Genomic DNA, 16859 nt, shown 5'->3' with positions numbered 1-16859 from the left:
GGGTGCTGGGAACCAAGCTTAGTTCTTCTGCAAGAGCGTCTGCATTTTAAACTGCCAAGTCATTTCTCCAGCTCCATGTGCATGCTTTCGGACAGCGAGCCAATACATCCTGGTACGCCTGAGAGTGAGCTGCTTTATGTCCATCGTCTAGTTTAATTATCGACAACACATTTTAATCTCAAAAGTGTTCCAATTTAGATTTCCAGTTAAACATCAACATGTTCACACGGGAGATGCTTTGAAGGGCAGCTAGCTGAGAAAGGGCAGAGATCTCTCTGTCCAGGGCAGTCTGCCAGATGCCTGGCATAGGACTTGGAATGTTTAGTTGCTCAATAAATAGGTCAAACAATAACAAAAGCAAACTACTCAATCTGTAAACTGGGTGATGAAATAAGCAGACCGTGCTAAAAGGCTGGAATATAAATGGTCAATAAACATGATAAAATAATATTCGACCTCACTTGTCGTCAGAAAGATGCAAATCAAAATGACATTGAGGATCTAAAGAGATGGCTCAGCTATTAAGAGTACATACTGCTTTTCAACCCAAGTTGATTCCTAGTACCCACCCCGGGCAACTCACAACAACTACTTGTAACTCTAGCTTGTAAATATTTAAAAAACAAAACAAAACAAAACAAAGACCCTACACCTTACCTCAGTCAGAAAGGCAGCCATTAAAACAACAACAACAACAACAACAACAACAACAACAAAAAACAGAAACCAATCTGGCCTAGTGTGGCACCGTATGCCTTTAATTCTACCACTTGGGAAGCAGAGGCAAGTGAATCTCTGTGAGTTCAATGCTAGCCTGGTCCACATAGTAAGTTCTAGGACAGCCAACCAAGGATACATAGGGAGATCCAAGAACCAAACCAAACCAAAAACCAAATAACCTGATACCTGACATACATGGTGAGTTCCAGACCAGCTACGGCTACACAGCCAAACCTTGTTTAAAAAAGAAAAAAGAAAGAAAACCGTAAAGACAGAAGAGAATCCATATACAGGGCCGGTGGGAATGTAAACTTGTCTAACCAGCATGGAAGTCATCATGAAAATTTCTCAAAATACTAAAAATAGGGCTTGAGAAATGGGTCAGCGATTGGAATGCTTGCTATTCTTGCAGAGGACCCATGTTGGATGCTCTTTTACCTGGTGAGCCCTCTCACCAGACTCAAGTGTGTTTTTGTGATATAGAACAATGTCCCTCCTCTTCCCTCATACCCTTCCGGTATGGTCAAAAATGTCAAGAATTTACTGAAAACCTTGTGATAGTGTTTGCTACCAATCTGCTCCCAAGTATGGCAGTCACTGGCCAGTGGCTCGTGTGCAGTAAGTCTGTGTGTCATGGCTGGTGACACACAGCAGATAATACACTGAGAAGTGCCAGATGCAGATAATACACACAAGCACCAGAATAACTTAGAAGAAATTAAACAATAGCATAGGAAAGGTGGGTCTAGCCTGTCACCGAAGTAGTCAGGAAGTGGAGGCAAGAGGATCAAGGCAAGCCTCAGCTACAGACCGAGTTGGAAGCCAGCTTAGGCTATTGGAAACCTTGTCTCAAAATGCAAAAGCTCTGTGAAATATTGATCACGTGTTGGAATAAGAATATTTGGAGATAATGGAGTCAATGAAAGGTGTGTGAGTGTGTGTGTGGTGTGTGTGTGGTGTGTGTGTGAGTGTGTGTGTGTGAGAGTGTGTGTGAGTGTGTGTGTGTGTGTGTGTGTGTGTGTGTGAGTGTGTGTGAGTGTGTGTGTGTGTGTGTGTGTGTGGGTGTGTGTGTGTGTGTGTGTGTGTGTGTGTGTGTGTGTGTGTGTGTGTGTGTGAGTGTGTGTGGGTGTGTGTGTGTGGTGTGTGGGGGTGGGTGTGTGTGTGGGTGTGTGTGGGGGTGTGTATGTGTGTGTGTGTGTGGGTGTGTGTGTGTGTGTGTGTGTGGGTGTGTGTGTGTGCGTGTGTGTGTGTGTGTGTGTGTGTGTGTGTTTTGCTGGGGAATCAAATGCCTGGCCTCATACAGGCTAGGAATACACTGTACCACTTGTTCAGCTCCAAGTAAGAAATGGTTTTGTGGCACTGGAAAGATGGTCTAACAGATGAGGAAGGCTGCTGCCAAGTCTGGATTCCTGAGACACACATGAAGGATTGACTCCTGCAAGTTGTCCTCTGAACTTTGTACAAGCATCAAGGCAGAAGTTTGCCCACACATACAAGCAAACAAACAAACAATTTTTAAAAAGTTTTGTTTTTCCTGAGACAAGGTCTTACTATAATAGCCCAGGTTGGACTCAAACTCATGGTGATCCTGGTTCCCCTGCCTCAGCTTCCCTAGTGCTGAAATTACGAGTATGGATTATGACATCAGGTTTAGAGATTTCTAAAATTAATTTCAACTCATCTTGCTTTTCTCTCTTCTTTTTCTTTGCTGTAGCCCAGGTTACCTCAGCTTCTAATCCTCATGCCTCCACCTCTCAAATAGAGGCATAACAGTATTATCTAGCCCTATGGTTACTTACGCAGTAGTGCTGGGAAAGGAGCCCAGGGTCTGCGCATGCCAGGTACGACCAACTGAGCTCCATGTGCAGCACCCCTCCCTGTTCGTGATACAGGGTCTTACTGTGATGCCTAGCCTGGCTTAGAACTTGCAACGCTCCCGTCTCCACCTCCCAGGTGCTGGAGATATGCATGCACCGTCCCTGGTGCTGATCAGAAAGATGTTTAATTGTCTCTATTACTTGCTTCCCTAATGATTGAACCACATGAGTTATAGGATTTTTAACTTTTAAGAATTAAAAAAAAAAACCCACCTAATTATTGTGTATATGATATCTTTTGAGTGACAGCCCAAGTGCCATGGCTTGTGTGTGGTGGTCAAAGAACCACTTTTTGGAGCCTGTTTTGTCCTTTCACCTTTATGTAAGTTTGGGTGCTTGAATTCAGGCATCAGGCTCAGATAGCAAGTGTCTTGAATCATTAAGGCACTTCCCTAGCTCTGTTTTTTAAAAAAATATTTACTTTTCTCTGCGCTTGCCTAAACATGTGCATGTGTATCACATATGTATAGGAGCCTGTGGAGGTCAGGGGAGGCACTGGGTCCCCTAGAACTAGGGTCACTAGAGTTAGAGGCTCTTGTTACCTGCTATGTGAAGGTTGGGAACCAAACCCAGGCCCTCCGTAAGGAGGACAAGTGTCCCTAATCACTGAGCCATCTCTCCCGACCTGCTTGGAGATTTTGAAATAAAAACAGAGAGGCTCTCAGCACGAAATACAAAAAGAAGGAAGCTGAAATCACTGGGAAGGAATAGCCAACCAGTCCTGTCCTTAACGGGTCTGGGAATACGGTCTCCACCCGAGGAACATGTTTACTCCAACTTTGAAACTATTCACTTTGAAAGATCAAACGAGACAACAGAGAACAAAATGTTCTGAGGTTGTTTTTATTGTAAGAATGTTGTGAGCTGTGCCTTGGAACCACAGTTGGCACCTGTTCATCCACAGCACCCACAAGAGCACCATTGAGTGTATCCAGGGCTCCTGGGAACCCTATCTCCAGTCGGTCAATATGACCGAGTCCGCCATTAAGGGCCCAGCTAGTTGGACTGAAATGGTCCCTCTGCGTCTCCAACTTCTCTGGTAGGCGAGAAGTGAGATTCAATGCCCCTTGAGCCCACGTTTTCTGGGTCTGGGCCATTTGTTTCCTGTTGCACTGACTGTTTCAGACAACAGTGCTTGCAGACCCCAACACGGAAAAGGGGTCCTCCAGTCTCTCCAGTTATGGGCTTCTTCTCTGTCCACGAGACTCCAGATAGCCCTACTTAGAGCGCCTGCTCTCAGCAGAAAACAGCCATATCTTAAGGTCACAACCAAAGTCACTGTCTTCTTAGGCCTGGAACCAGGCTCCAGTGAGGAGGCTAGGAGGCTGCTGTAGCCTCCATGGGCTGGATCAACAGGGTGGTAGCCTGCAGTGGATAGTAGCGGCCCTTCCATGTTTTCCAGAAGATCCCCTTTTTACGCTGCTGCCGTTGCCGTGGGATAGAGTGGAAGTATTGTCCATTTAGATTGGAATGGCTGCAGGTGCCAAACCACCAGCCACCTATAGGGTTAGAGACCAGAAGACACGGTCAAGGTCTTGGGTTTCCATACTGAGAGCACAGCTGGAGTCAAGGTGAACTTTGGATTTTACACCTTCAGAATTTATTGCGTTTATTTATTTTGTGTTCACGTGTATACGTGTGTGGGGTGCGAAGGTCAGAGGACAGCCTGTGGGAGGCGGTGATCTCTTTCTACTATGTGGGTCTTGGAGATCAAACTTAGGTCTTCAGGCTTGTAGGCAAATACCTTTACCTGATGGCTGAGCCATCTCACAAGTCCTATTTTTGTTTTGTGACAGAGTCTCTTTTCGGACTGGCCTCAAACTCTCTATGTGGCCAAAGACAATTTTAAACTTCTGCTTTACCTACCTCCACTTTCTGAGTGCTACGGTTAACATTGTACCACCGTGCTTGGTTTCTATTGTATGGCGAATGGAACCTAGGTCTTCACTCATGTTAGGTAGGTTCTCTGCAAAATGAGCTACACTATGAAGCAGAGCTTGTGGGTACAAACTTGTAATCACAGCGCTCAGCAGTATGATCGGAAGTTTGAAGTCAGCCTGCTCTACATGGTTTGATCCTGTCTGAACGAATGAAGCAGGAAGGCTAGTACTGGAGCTCATTGCCTACCATGCATGGAATTGTGGGATTGATCCGCAGGAGCATAATGACACATGCCTGTTACGCCAGCACTCAGAGGTTAGAGGCTGACCCTTTAAGGTTATCTTAAACCTCATATACCAAGCTCAAGGCCAGCTGGAGCTATATGAGACCCTGTGTCAAACAGACAACAAAAACAAAAACACTGGGGGCCAGGGTCTAGCAGAATGTTTGGCTAACAGGCACAAGACCCTATACCTCAGAATTGAAAAGAACAAGACAAGGGGTTGTCTTGGCTTTGCCCCATGCCAGCTACCCACCCACCACTGAAAGATAGGAAAACTGAAAACAGGAGAGATTAACTTAATAGTTGGCCCATAGCACAAAGCAAGCAAGCAGAAAAGGGGGCAGGGCATGGATGCAAACTTTAAGACTGAATGTAGGCTACAGCGAGAATAAAACCTGCTTACCAGAGAGGCTCTTGGCACAGTTAAGGTCCCCTCGGAGGTCGTGGTCTTGGTCCCAGGTAGAGAAGGGCAGGGAAAGGCCATTGGGGGAAACGTTGGTGGCACCCAGCTCATTGGCCGTGGGCTCGGTGAGCTGCAGGCTGTAGGCTGTGTCCTCACCGCCCAAATGGATAGGAAATTGGAGCAATTTGGCATTGCCATCCCAGTCCTGGAGCTGCACAGCCAACTGGCTTCCTCGGTCCCCTGTGATGCTGTGCATCTTCTCTAGGCCCAGCCAGAACTCGCCTGAATCAAGAGAAATCATCCGTGAGGCGGGCTCAGCTCTTGTGCCCTTTGCTTCCTCCATGACTCTGGCCTCCTGAGAAACACCTACCTTGGGGATCTCCAAAGCCATCTTTGTAGGCTTCCCAAGACTGATTGAAGTCCACAGAGCCGTTCAGGCGTCTCTGAATCACTGTCCAGCCTCCGTCTGCCCAGAAAGACAAAACGTCACTAGAAGTCCCTTCTCACAGGTCCTACCTAGTTCCAAGCCTGATATCATGTTCCCATGCAGTCCCAAGAAGGACAACACACTCATCCTTCCTCTCAGCACTTGGGAGCAGAATAGACTTCTATCCCAAGAGCCTGCAGGAACCAACAGTTGATGTGTTATTTGAAACAGAGTCTCTACCTTCGACTGGCTTAGAACATGCTTTTGTAGCCAAGGATGACCTCAAATTTTTTCCTATAGCCCAAGTTGTCCTTCAGTGTAACTGTGGATGACCTCAAACTCCTAATCATCCTGCTACCACCTCCAGAGTTTTGGGATAGCAGACTTGCACCATCATACCCATTGTATGCGGTGTTGGAGATGAAACGCAGGGCTTCAAACATTCTAGGGAAGCACTTTACCAATTGAGCTTTATTTCCAGTCCATGAAGACTCTGCGTTCATTTATCTGAGATAAGGCTGGCCTTGCACTTCCAACAATCATCTTGCCTCAACCTCTCAAGTATTGGAAGTATAAATATAGGCACAAGTCACGATATCCAGCCGTGGTTCTATGCATTGAATTTTGCATCTTGTACATTGTAGGCAGGCACCCTCCCATTAAGGTATGCCCCCAGCTCACTTATATTTTGTTATTGTGTGACAGGGTTATATTAAGTTACCCAGGTTGGCCTTGAGCTTACTCTGCAGATGACTAGGCCTGGACCACCTTAACCACAGAAACCTATCACTGAATTTGAAATCCTGTCAATGGAGAAAAAGAGTGTATATATATAACAGGCTACATTCTATGAACTGCATAATAGGGTATGTGTTACTGTGGAAGGATCCCAAGGGCTATATCACTGAGCTATACATGGCTTTATTTTATGACACCAGGGCTGTGTACATGGCAAGGAGGCTCCTTGGGAGGTCAATACATCCTACCTGAAGTCATCTCACAGTTGACCAAAAATGGTGGAGACCCCAGAGGTTGGATCTGGAAAAGTCCACTATGCCGCTCCCCTTCTTGGAAGAGTTCCTGGCAGTCCCGGGGAGGCCCTGAAAATAGACAAAGGGAGAGAGTGAAGCAGAAGAGAAGCTCCCCAGTGATTTCAGGAGACGAGTGTGTGTGTGAGGGGTGGGTGGTAGAGGATTAGTTCCGGGGCCATTTGCCTAAACTTGTTCCTGGCTCATTATAACATTCTCCTACTGGTCCACAAGGCACACTGAGGACCAGCCCCTTGACCAATCTTCGCTCTTCCCACTCTGCTTGTCTACCCTCTCTGGTCACAAAGGCTTCTTTCCCTGAACCTTTCTTCCGTGTATCACACCTTCCGACTATTGGGAATCAGCACTTGGTCCTGATGCCAGAGATTCCATTTTCCCATTCCTTTCCCTGGGCCCCAGCTTCTTCTAATAGGATGCTGTTCCACTCTCTGAAACCCTGTTAGACTCCCAAAAGTGAACAGAGGTCTCGTCCCTGATGAGAAGTCATCTGGAGGCGTGCCCTCACTCCTCCCCTTGAGTAGAGGCTTCTAAAGCCCAGGGACAAGGAGGAACTTTGTCCACAGTAGGGACCTGTGTCCACCTAAAGCCTACCCCACAGCCAGTGTTTCAGTGAAGACTTACAACAACAGACAGGGGTGGATCTGGGGTAAGACAAGGGCTAAGCTGACTGAGCAAAGGGGTACTCTGATTTAGTAGAAGATGCTGACAGTGGGGCAGGGGGAGACTAAGGCTGTGGGTGTGGATGGGATATGGCTGTGTCTGCTACCAGAAGAAGGGCGACAGGAAGAGAGAGAGTTGAAAAAGAGGAGAGGAGGAGAGAAGGAACTTGGCCTTGACAAGTCCTCTAAATTCAGGAAGAACCGCCCCCAGCCCAGCCAGGGAAAGTAGGAAAAAGGTCACTGGGGAGGAGCATGCGGGGACTTTCTGCCAGCCAGCTCAGTCCACACTGCCAGGAGTGGGGGCAGACCCAGAAAGATGGGAAGTCTACTTTCCAATCCCTTGGGCAGCTCCCTTTCCCCTACTTTCCTCTCATCCAATCGGGACAGGCCCACTGCCAAGCCACCCATGTGGTTTTCATTAGGGCCAGCTGTTTGTCTCCCCAGCTCTGAACTTTCCTCTACTTGGCTAGGCTGAGTCTGGGAGTCCCAAACCCACAAAACCACCCCCTCAGCCCTTCTCTTCCACCACATCACCTATCCAGAAGCTGTGCCTGCCAACCCTGAGAAAGCTCATCCGTGACCCTCGACATGCCTAGGTACTTGCCTAGGTTAAAGCCAGGGGAGGGATTAAGTCTAAAGACTATTGGGCTGACAGCCAGCAACCAGCCTTAGGGTGTGAAGGGGGATATCCAAACTTTCACCTAGTTGGCTGTGGGTAGCCACAGATGTCAAGCAGGGTGAGAGAATAGGCATGAACTCAGAGCTGGAACTGGGAGCCTCTCTCTGTCGTCTCTGTCTCTGTCTCTGTCTCTGTCTCGGTCTCTACCGCCCCCCACACTTCAGTGAAAGAAAGTAAGAAAGTATTGGGGTTGGGCACCTACAATATAGGACCTGAAAACTGTAATCACAATAACTGTTAGGTATATATGTGTATGTGATTGGACAGAGGCTTTCAGGACAAAGGATCTGTATTTGTAAGACGTAAAAGTATGTATCTAGGGGTTGGGGATTTAGCTCAGTGGTAGAGCGCTTGCCTAGCAAGAGCAAGGCCCTGGGTTCGGTCCCCAACTCCAAAAAAAAAAAAAAAAAAAGAGAATGTATCTAGTTTAGGAGCTGGGGTGGGGGTGTCCTTCTCTGGTTTTCCCTTTTATACCTATATAAAGAGACGTTGGAGGGTTCCAAACCTCAGAAACACACACACACACACACACACACACACACACACACACACACACACACACACACACCTACCTTGCTCTGGTTAATGGCTAAGCAGATTTTGGGGCGATTCTTGCTGGGAAAGAACAGTGGGGTGGTCTGACCAAGCAGGATTATAAGTGAAGAGGGGCTATATGTAAAAAGCCCTTGACTTGAGCCTAGTGAGTGTACAGGAACCCAAGGCTAGAGTCTCTTTCTTTATTATTATGGTGGACCTGACAAGAGGAGTATTGTAATGGCAGGTGGAGGGGTTGGGGAGTTGTCAGATGACAGCAAAGACCAGAGATACTCACTGTGTAAGCGGGTGGCATTGGGAGTCAAGCCAATGAGCTGGGCCATCTTGGGAAGCCTCTTTCCCCTCGAAGTCTTGTCTACCCCATTGTCTAGGTGTGTGGGGGCCAAGAGGTCAATCTGAGACAGGGCAGGAAAACGGTGGTTAGATCTCTTGCCTCATGCCAGAACAACTGCTTAGCCACATTTCACCCCTACTGGTTCCTCGTTTTGTGTTTCCTCTTTCCGACTTGGGTCAATTCCTGGGGTAATTACCTGGCTCTGAAGATTCTGTATTCTCAGATTCTGCTTTGATAGGTATCTCTGCTGCTGGGCTACCTTCTGGAACAGTTGCTGGATCTTGCTGTTCTGAGCCTTGAGCTGAGTCTGAAGATAGGAAAGAGTGGTGAAGACCTGTCTTTAAGTCTGCAACCACTTCTTATTCACCCTCCCTTCCACCCTCTCACAGTCGGCTCTTTGAGGCCCTTCGTTCGGTTCCTGGGGGGGGGGGACGGGACACAAAAGGAGTCTAAATAGAGTCAGAGCCCTAGTAGATGCGCCTACCTGTAAACTCTGCAGAGTCTCAGGAGCCTGGCCTTCGAGGACTCTATCCTTCGGGTCTGTCCCCTTGGGCCCCTGACAAGCGTTACCGCAGGCAGCCATGCGGCGTTCCAGCGCGCCCAGCTGTCCACGGGTGCGCTCCACGTGTTCCCGCAGCCCGTGACCGAGCTGCAGCAGCCCGTGAGCCAGCAAGTTCATTTCATCCCAGGATGCGAAGCGCGGCGGCTCCGGCTGTGCAGGGCGCCCTTGCGCGCTCAGCAGTCCCGCAGTAGCTGCGCATAGCACTAGGGCAGCGCCTGCGGTCGGAGCGCAGCGCATGATTCCGGGGATGGCCTTGGGTGCAGCAACGCTAGGACTTCGGGACGCAGGAGTTCAAGACCCAGTAGCTGGAGTTCTGGGGAAGCCGGCTCAGACTTAGACTTGCTCTGGTGCAGAAGAAAGCCTGTAGATCGCAGCTGATCAGCGTTTCACGGTTGCACCTAAGGCCCCATTTTATAAAGCCGATGTGGGAGTGGGAGGGAGCGCCTCGGAGGCGGGGCACGGGGGCGGAGCGAGCGGTCAAGTTTTAGGGTGCAATGCCACAGGCCTCCTCGTTTTTTTACGAGGGGGCATGTGTGTGTGTGTGAAGAGTCCTTGGGGATGCCTGCTTCCTCGCGACCCCATGAGCGACGTGACTGTCCCTGCACTGCATGGTTCACTCTAAGCCCGGAAATTCCCAGCCCTAGCCAGCATCCCGCTCCCAGCCCGGTTCAATGGAGGAAAGGGCGTATAAGTCAATCAGGACGCGGATGCCTTCATGACTGACCCCTTCTCAAGTCAGAAGCAAAGTAGGGCAGAGTTACATGGTGGAAAAGTTCTCTCCCTGGTCGGCTGAGTTCAGATGGCAAGTGGGAGATTACAGAACCTTGCTCCCTGCCTCTTGGGGGCTTCCTGAGATCTGCAAACCTCAGACTGGGCAGGAACCCCTGCCCCCACCGAGACCTTTCTGGCTCCCACGCTCTTTCCGGCTCAAGCATTCGTCATTGCAGATGTGTTTGTGAGGGTCACTAACGCCCTTGTTCAATTAGTCGCCTCTTCCTGGCCAAATAGTCAACAGCTGGGATTTCTGCCTGCCTGCCTTGTACAGTTTGGGACTCTAGGCCTCCTCCTGTTGCCTGTCCTCCAGCACCAGTGTTCTCACGTCCTGAAATTTACCTGCATTAAAGGAGAGTCCAAGCCAGAGGACAGGCCTCTCATCCCAGCTCTGGGGCATGGAGCAGAAGAGTGTGGAAATCATCTTGAGCTACACAAGTGAGTTTAAGTGAGCCTGGGCTACTCTGAACCGGGTCTCCAAACAACAACAACAGCAACAACAAAACTGATGGCACCCACCTGTAGACCCAACACGCAGGACACAGTCAGGAGAACAGTACAGGCTACAAGCTGGCCTTCACTACATAGTAAATTTCAGACCAACACGCAGGACACAGTCAGGAGAACAGTACAGGCTACAAGCTGGCCTTCTCTACATAGTAAATTTCAGACCAGTCCAAGCTGAAAGGGCAGAACCTTGTTTCAAAAAAGCAAAACAAAACCAAGTCATAGTGGTACATACCTTTAATCTCAGCACCCCAGAGCCAGAAGCAATTGGAGGGAGCTCCAATGTTCCAGGCCATCCAGGAAGGAGACCTTGTCACAAAACAACAACAACAAATAAAACAAAACAAAACAAAAACAAACAAACAAACAAACAAACAAAACCCAAGAAAACCAGGAGGAGCTTTACCAGTTAAGAGCATTTACAGCTTTTACAGAGGACCCAAGTCCAACAGCTCACAGTCACCTGTAACTCCAGTGCCAGGGAGACATGGTGACTTTGACCTCCTCGGCACTTATACACATGCACACCATTTAAAACAATCATTTAAAAAATTTAAAAAGCAAGCAATCTGGAGAACATCAGCAAAGACGTCCATTCCACACCCATCCATTTATTCGCTCATTCCACACAGCCTAGACCCTGAATCGAGTTTTTTATTTGTTTGTTTGTGGATAAAACCTACTATTGAGCAGGGGAGAGGGACAAGTCTGAAACAAAGGAGGACCAGGGTGGGGCTGACACTTTTCCTTTTTTTTTTTTTTTCTTTTCTTTTTTTTTTTTTTTCGGAGCTGGGGACCGAAGACAGGGCCTTGCGCTTGCACATAGGCAAGCGCTCTACCACTGAGCTAAATCCCCAACCCCTGACACTTTTCCTTTTTTTATGCTGCATGGCTAAGCTTTTATTCAACAAGTTTGCATAGGTTTCACTTTTTCTGCCATTTCCCCTGTAGCCTGCTAGGAAGAGCAACTTGGCACAGAAAACCTGCCTGACAAGAAGACCCTTAGGGCAGATTGACTGAAAAACCCCCACGTTGAGTCAGCATGGCTAGGAGCCAGCAGCAAACCTCTGGAATCTGAAACTGCATGCCCCAAGGCTGACGTGCAGGCCACTGCTTGCACACTTGACCAGCTGGGCTTTTTGCCAGACTGATCCCAGCAGCAGTGACAGGCAGACAGGAAGAACAGGCGGGAAACCCTCAGCAAGGAATGAAATCATACACCCACTCTCTGTCCACCGTCCACCCCAAACATCAGCCTTTGGGCACAGGACATAGCCATTCCATGCTAGCCCATATGCCTTCTCCTCTTCCAAATCTTCTTGCCGTCATAGAAGAACCACCAAGATGGGTGTGGTGGTGTATGCCTGTCATCTTAGCACTTAGAGGATGGTAGCACTTGGGCTATGAAAGAGAACATGTCTCAAGAAACAAAATTAGAGCTGCTCATAGGACTCGGTGGGGAAAGAAGCTTGCTTTCAAGTCTGACGATCTGAGTTCAGTCCCTGAGCCCATATGTTGGAAGGAGAGAAAGGACTTCCAAAAGTTATCCTCTGACCTCAACAGTTTTCTGTGGCAAGGGCATAAACCACACAAATAAATAGATGGAGGAGGGAGAGAGAAACAGGGATCAGAAAGATGGCTTAGTGACTAAGAGCATGTATTGTCCTAACAAATGAGTTTGCTTCCCAGCACCCATCTGGGCTCATAACTGTCTGAGTCTTCAGCTTTGAAAGACCCAGTGCCCTCTTGGCCTTCTCATATGTGCACGCACACACACGCGAGTGCACACACACACACACACACACACACACACACACACACACACACACAGACACATGCACACATCTGTTTGGATCTGAGAACCCATGTGCAACTCCAGTTCTAGGTGATCCAGTTCTCTTCCGGGAGCTCCAGGGAGGAATACATAATACAAAATAAAATAAGTCTTAAAAATTTTTAAATAAAAATTTTAAAAGTAGGTCTGGAGAGATGGCTCAGTGGTTAAGAGCACTGACTGCTCTTCCAGAGGTCCTGAGTTCAGATCCCAGCAACTACATGGTGGCTCACAACCATCTGTAATGAGATCTGACGCCCTCTTCTGCTGTGTCTGAAGACAGCTACAGTGTACTTATGTATAGTAAATAAATAAATCTTTAAAAAAAATTTAAAAATAAAGGAAACCACCAAGTACTTTGCCAACATGACAAGGATTTGTGTGTGTGTGTGTGTGTGTGTGTGTGTGTGTGTGTGTGTGTGTGTGTGTGTGATGTATGTGTGTGCGTTTTAACATGTGTATAGGCAGGTGAGCAAGCTCTTATGTGTGCATGTGTATGGAAAAGTGAAGTGTCTTTTCTGTTACTCTCTATTGATTGAGGCAGGATATCTTCTTGGACCTGAAGCTCACCAGCTTGCCCTAGGGGCCCCCCATTATTGTTCCTGGAGTACTGCGATTACAGGAAGTTACTATGCCTGGGGTCTGAGAATCAGACCCTTTCATTCCTTGCCCTTGTGAGTCAAGGACTTTATCCACTGGTCTCCAGCCCCAAATCCCCACAGTCTTTTCTCCACATACTTTTCATGGACTTCTTTGGTGCCATGCTTCAGAGAGTACAGAACAATCTGAAGATTCTTAGAGGCACCTGCTGGGTACAACCATTACAAAAGACTCCTGTCAGCTTGGGACCTGGAACTTGGCTCTGGCTTTTATCCTAAGAACTGCTTTCTGGAATGTGCCCTTTCACCCAGCTGTTGCAATAACTCTGGTAAGCACCTATTATGTGCTGGCATTACACTTAGGACCATACCGTGTCTATGTTTGGTCTTTATACACTCCCAGCTTTGGTACAAAGTTTTGATCTGAGGATACAGCTCACTGTTAGAGCTCTTACCTAGCATGTGTGAGACCTGAAATAATGTTCCTAGCACTGGAAAAAAGATACGGCTCTATATATGGATTGGGAATTTAGCTTAGTGTTATAGCCTAGTGTGCACGAGACCCTAGGTTTACCTATGTAGAACTGCAACCAACTAATCAATCGCTATAGAAAGGTTGGCACAGGTTAGCTGTGATGGTTAGGATCAATTGTCAACTTGACAAAAGTAAGAATTACCTGTGAGGTGGTGGGTGTCATTATCTTGATCATGTTAAGTTACTCACTGTGGGTGGCACCTATCCTTGACTGGGTAAGAGTGCGGAATGAGATTGAGGCTGGAGAGATGGCTCAGCAGGTAAGAAAATTTGTTGTTCTTGCAGAGGAACAGAGTTTGGTTCCTGGCGACAACATGGCAGCTCACCACCATTTGTAATTCCAATTATGGGGGATCTGATGCCCTTTTCTGATTTCCCTGGGCACCAGGCATCCATAGGATGCATATACATACATGGAAGCCAAACACTCATACATAAATAAAATGAAAACAAAACCAAACGAATAAAAGAGTGGAGGAAATAGGGTCATCCCGAGCATGTTTCATTTCTTGCTCTCTGCTTCTTTGATGAAGATGCGGTATGACTAGCTGCCTGATATTGTGACTTCCCCAAAGATGATGTACTGTGAGCTGGGATAATCTCCCCCATTTAAATTTCTTTTGTCAGAAAAGAAACAATGACATCTATAATCCCAGGATTTAGGAGGTTTAAGCAAGAGATTCAAAAATTCAAGGCTGGCCTCAATTACATTGGTTACATAGTAATTACATTGGTTACATAGTAGTTAAGGCCAATTTGGTTGAGATGTGAGACCCTATTTTAAAAAGAGAAGTCAAGCATTGAGGAGATGAGTCAGTGGGGCATGAATGAACTTGTTGCCCAAGTCTGAGGATCGAAATTTGGAACCCCAGGACCCATGTAAACACAGAGCTGATGTGGTGACCTGGCTGTCATGAGGTAGAGACAAAGGATTCCCAGAGCAAGCTAACTAGTTAGACTAACCTAATTGACTGACTCTGGGTTCAATTGAGAGACCCTGCCTCAGTATACAGAGTGACGAGTGATCTAGAAAGACACGCAACAACTTCCTTTGGCCTCAACAAGCATAAACTTACCCCTTACAAACACATGCAGTGACAATACACGCAAACTTGTACACACAAAACCCAAACTGGGTGTGGTAGTGCAAACACAGCACTTGGAAGATGGAAGCAGGAAGATCAGGAATTCAAGGTTAGGCTGGTGAAAGTGCTTGCCTCATAGGTCTGGCAACCTGATTTCGATCCCCACTGTCGCCCATGTAAAGCTAAAAAGTGATAATTTATTTCACAAAATTATTTTCTTGCCTACACACATGGTTAGTGGCATGCAAACTCCCTACCCCCTATCACACACACACACACACACACACACACACACACACACACACACACACACAAATGGGGGTGGGGGAAGTGGCTTAGCTGAAGATGGAGCTCAGTTGGTAGAATGTTTGCTTAACATGCATGAATCTCTGAATTCCATTTCCTGTACTACATAAACTTGGCATGCTAGTGCATACCTGTCATCCTGACACTTGGGTTATGCAAACATGAGTATCAGGAGTTCAAAGTCATCCGTGGCCAGTTTGAGACCAATTTGGGTTATGTGAGACTCTGTCTCAAAACAAAAGCTGGGGATATAGTTCAAAGATATAACACTATTCTGACATGCACAAGACTCTAGATTTTATTTCCAACACTAACAGAATAGAAGAAAGGGAGGAAGGAAGGAAGGAAGGAAGGAAGAAAGGAAGGAAGGAATGAAAGAAGGGAAAGCAAGCCCAGACTGGATTCTGTCATCAGGAAAGGAAGCAGACAGGGAAGTGTCTTGTTAGAATATAGCAGCAGAATGAAGGAGAATAATTCCTCCCTTCGAAAGATGTCAGCTCAGGGAAGAACATGGTGTCACGAATGCATTTTTTTCCATTTCTTATCATAGAGACTTCTGGAGGATGGGTTAGGAAGAAAGAAACTGGTCTTCTGGTGCAAGAGATGCTTATAATAAACACAGCAGCCAAAACCTGCTGTGTACTTCATAGACTCAAGTGATTATATTGTCATTTTATCCTAGCAACGGCTCCATGGGAGGCAGCTGTTGTAATTATTCTACTTTACCAATGACATCAGGATGAAAGAGAGGTTGTGAATCTTTCCAACTTCACACAATTGTCTAGACAGAGCTAGGATATGAAATCTGGCTGTCTGATTCACAGCTGTGTTGATAGTAGCCATCATAAGTTTCAAACTCCCCACCACCTATTATGCACAACACACACACACATACACACACACACATACAAACACACACACACACACACAGAGGCAGAGAGAGAGAGAGAGAGAGAGAGAGAGAGAGAGAGAGAGAGAGAGAGAATAAAAATGGGGGTGGGGGAAATAGATTGGTTGAAGATGGATCTCAATTGGTAGAATATTTGCTTAACATGCATGAAGCTCAAAGATACATATTTAAAGTTGGGATGGAGCTCAGGGGTAAGGTACTTGCCTAACACATGTAAGACCTAGGCTTTCATCTCTACCACTGCAAATTTAACAATTATAAAGAATAAGTCTCATTTCCTGATATTTATATCTTTATTGAATCCTTTCTACAGGATAAGCAATAGGACATTTCTGAAATGATAAGGTGTGTGGCTTTCTGAAGTTAATTTTCATTGTCAACTTGAAATAATCTAGAAACATCTGGGAAGATTTTCTAGATGTAGATCAGGTTGGTCTGTGAGCATGTCTATAGGAGATTGTCTTGATTATTTTAATTGCAGTGGGAAGAAACAGTCCACTATGGGTGGCATCAATCCTTAGGCAAGGAATCCAGGGCTATATAAGAGTAGAGAAATTGAAGTAGGTTATAGTGATGCTTGCCTTTAATCCCAGTATTTTGGAGGTAGAAGCAGGCAGATCTCAATGAGTTCAGGACCAGCCTGGTCTACATAGAGAGTTCCAGGCCAGTCAAGAATATACCGTAAGATTCTGTCTTAAAACAACAGAAATAATACAGTAGTGTGGAGGAAAAAAGTGAGTGGATATGACTGACTACTTTAAATCCTTATATTGATTTCCTCACAGCAATGAACTGGAATAAGACCTTTCTCCCTTAAAACTGATTTTGTTAGGGTATTTTTTCCACAGCCATCAGAAACAAAATGAGGAGTTGGTTATATGGT

General features: G+C 46.7%; 1 protein-coding gene across 1 annotated transcript; it reads right to left on the bottom strand.

Annotated features, from left to right (window-relative positions):
* Nucleotides 1–3424: 3424 nt before the first annotated feature.
* Nucleotides 3425–9844, bottom strand: Angptl4 (angiopoietin like 4). The gene is made up of 7 exons (XM_032909975.1): nt 9352–9844; nt 9064–9174; nt 8811–8928; nt 6578–6691; nt 5535–5630; nt 5165–5446; nt 3425–4096 (listed from the first exon to the last, which is right to left on the bottom strand). The coding sequence occupies exons 1-7, from the start codon at nt 9664–9666 to the stop codon at nt 3915–3917; spliced, it is 1218 nt and encodes a 405-aa protein (XP_032765866.1). The 5' UTR covers nt 9667–9844; the 3' UTR covers nt 3425–3914.
* Between the last annotated feature and the right edge of the window lie 7015 nt (nt 9845–16859).

The sequence above is a fragment of the Rattus rattus genome, chromosome 1 (genome assembly GCF_011064425.1).
Source record: "Rattus rattus isolate New Zealand chromosome 1, Rrattus_CSIRO_v1, whole genome shotgun sequence".
Classification (NCBI taxonomy): Eukaryota; Metazoa; Chordata; class Mammalia; order Rodentia; family Muridae; genus Rattus; species Rattus rattus.
The sequence above is the reverse complement of the archived record's forward strand: the minus strand, read 5'-3'. Positions and strand labels throughout refer to the sequence as shown.

Bases quoted from the DNA above. Each gene is read 5' to 3' on its own strand.
- Angptl4 (XM_032909975.1), bottom strand. From the start codon at position 9,666: ATGCGCTGCGCTCCGACCGCAGGCGCTGCCCTAGTGCTATGCGCAGCT. The intron at 8,929-9,063 runs GTAATTACCCCA...GCCCTGTCTCAG, and splicing joins TACAGAATCTTCAGAGCCAG to ATTGACCTCTTGGCCCCCAC. The intron at 5,631-6,577 runs GTAGGATGTATT...CTTTCTGGGCAG, and splicing joins CAACTGTGAGATGACTTCAG to ACGGAGGCTGGACAGTGATT.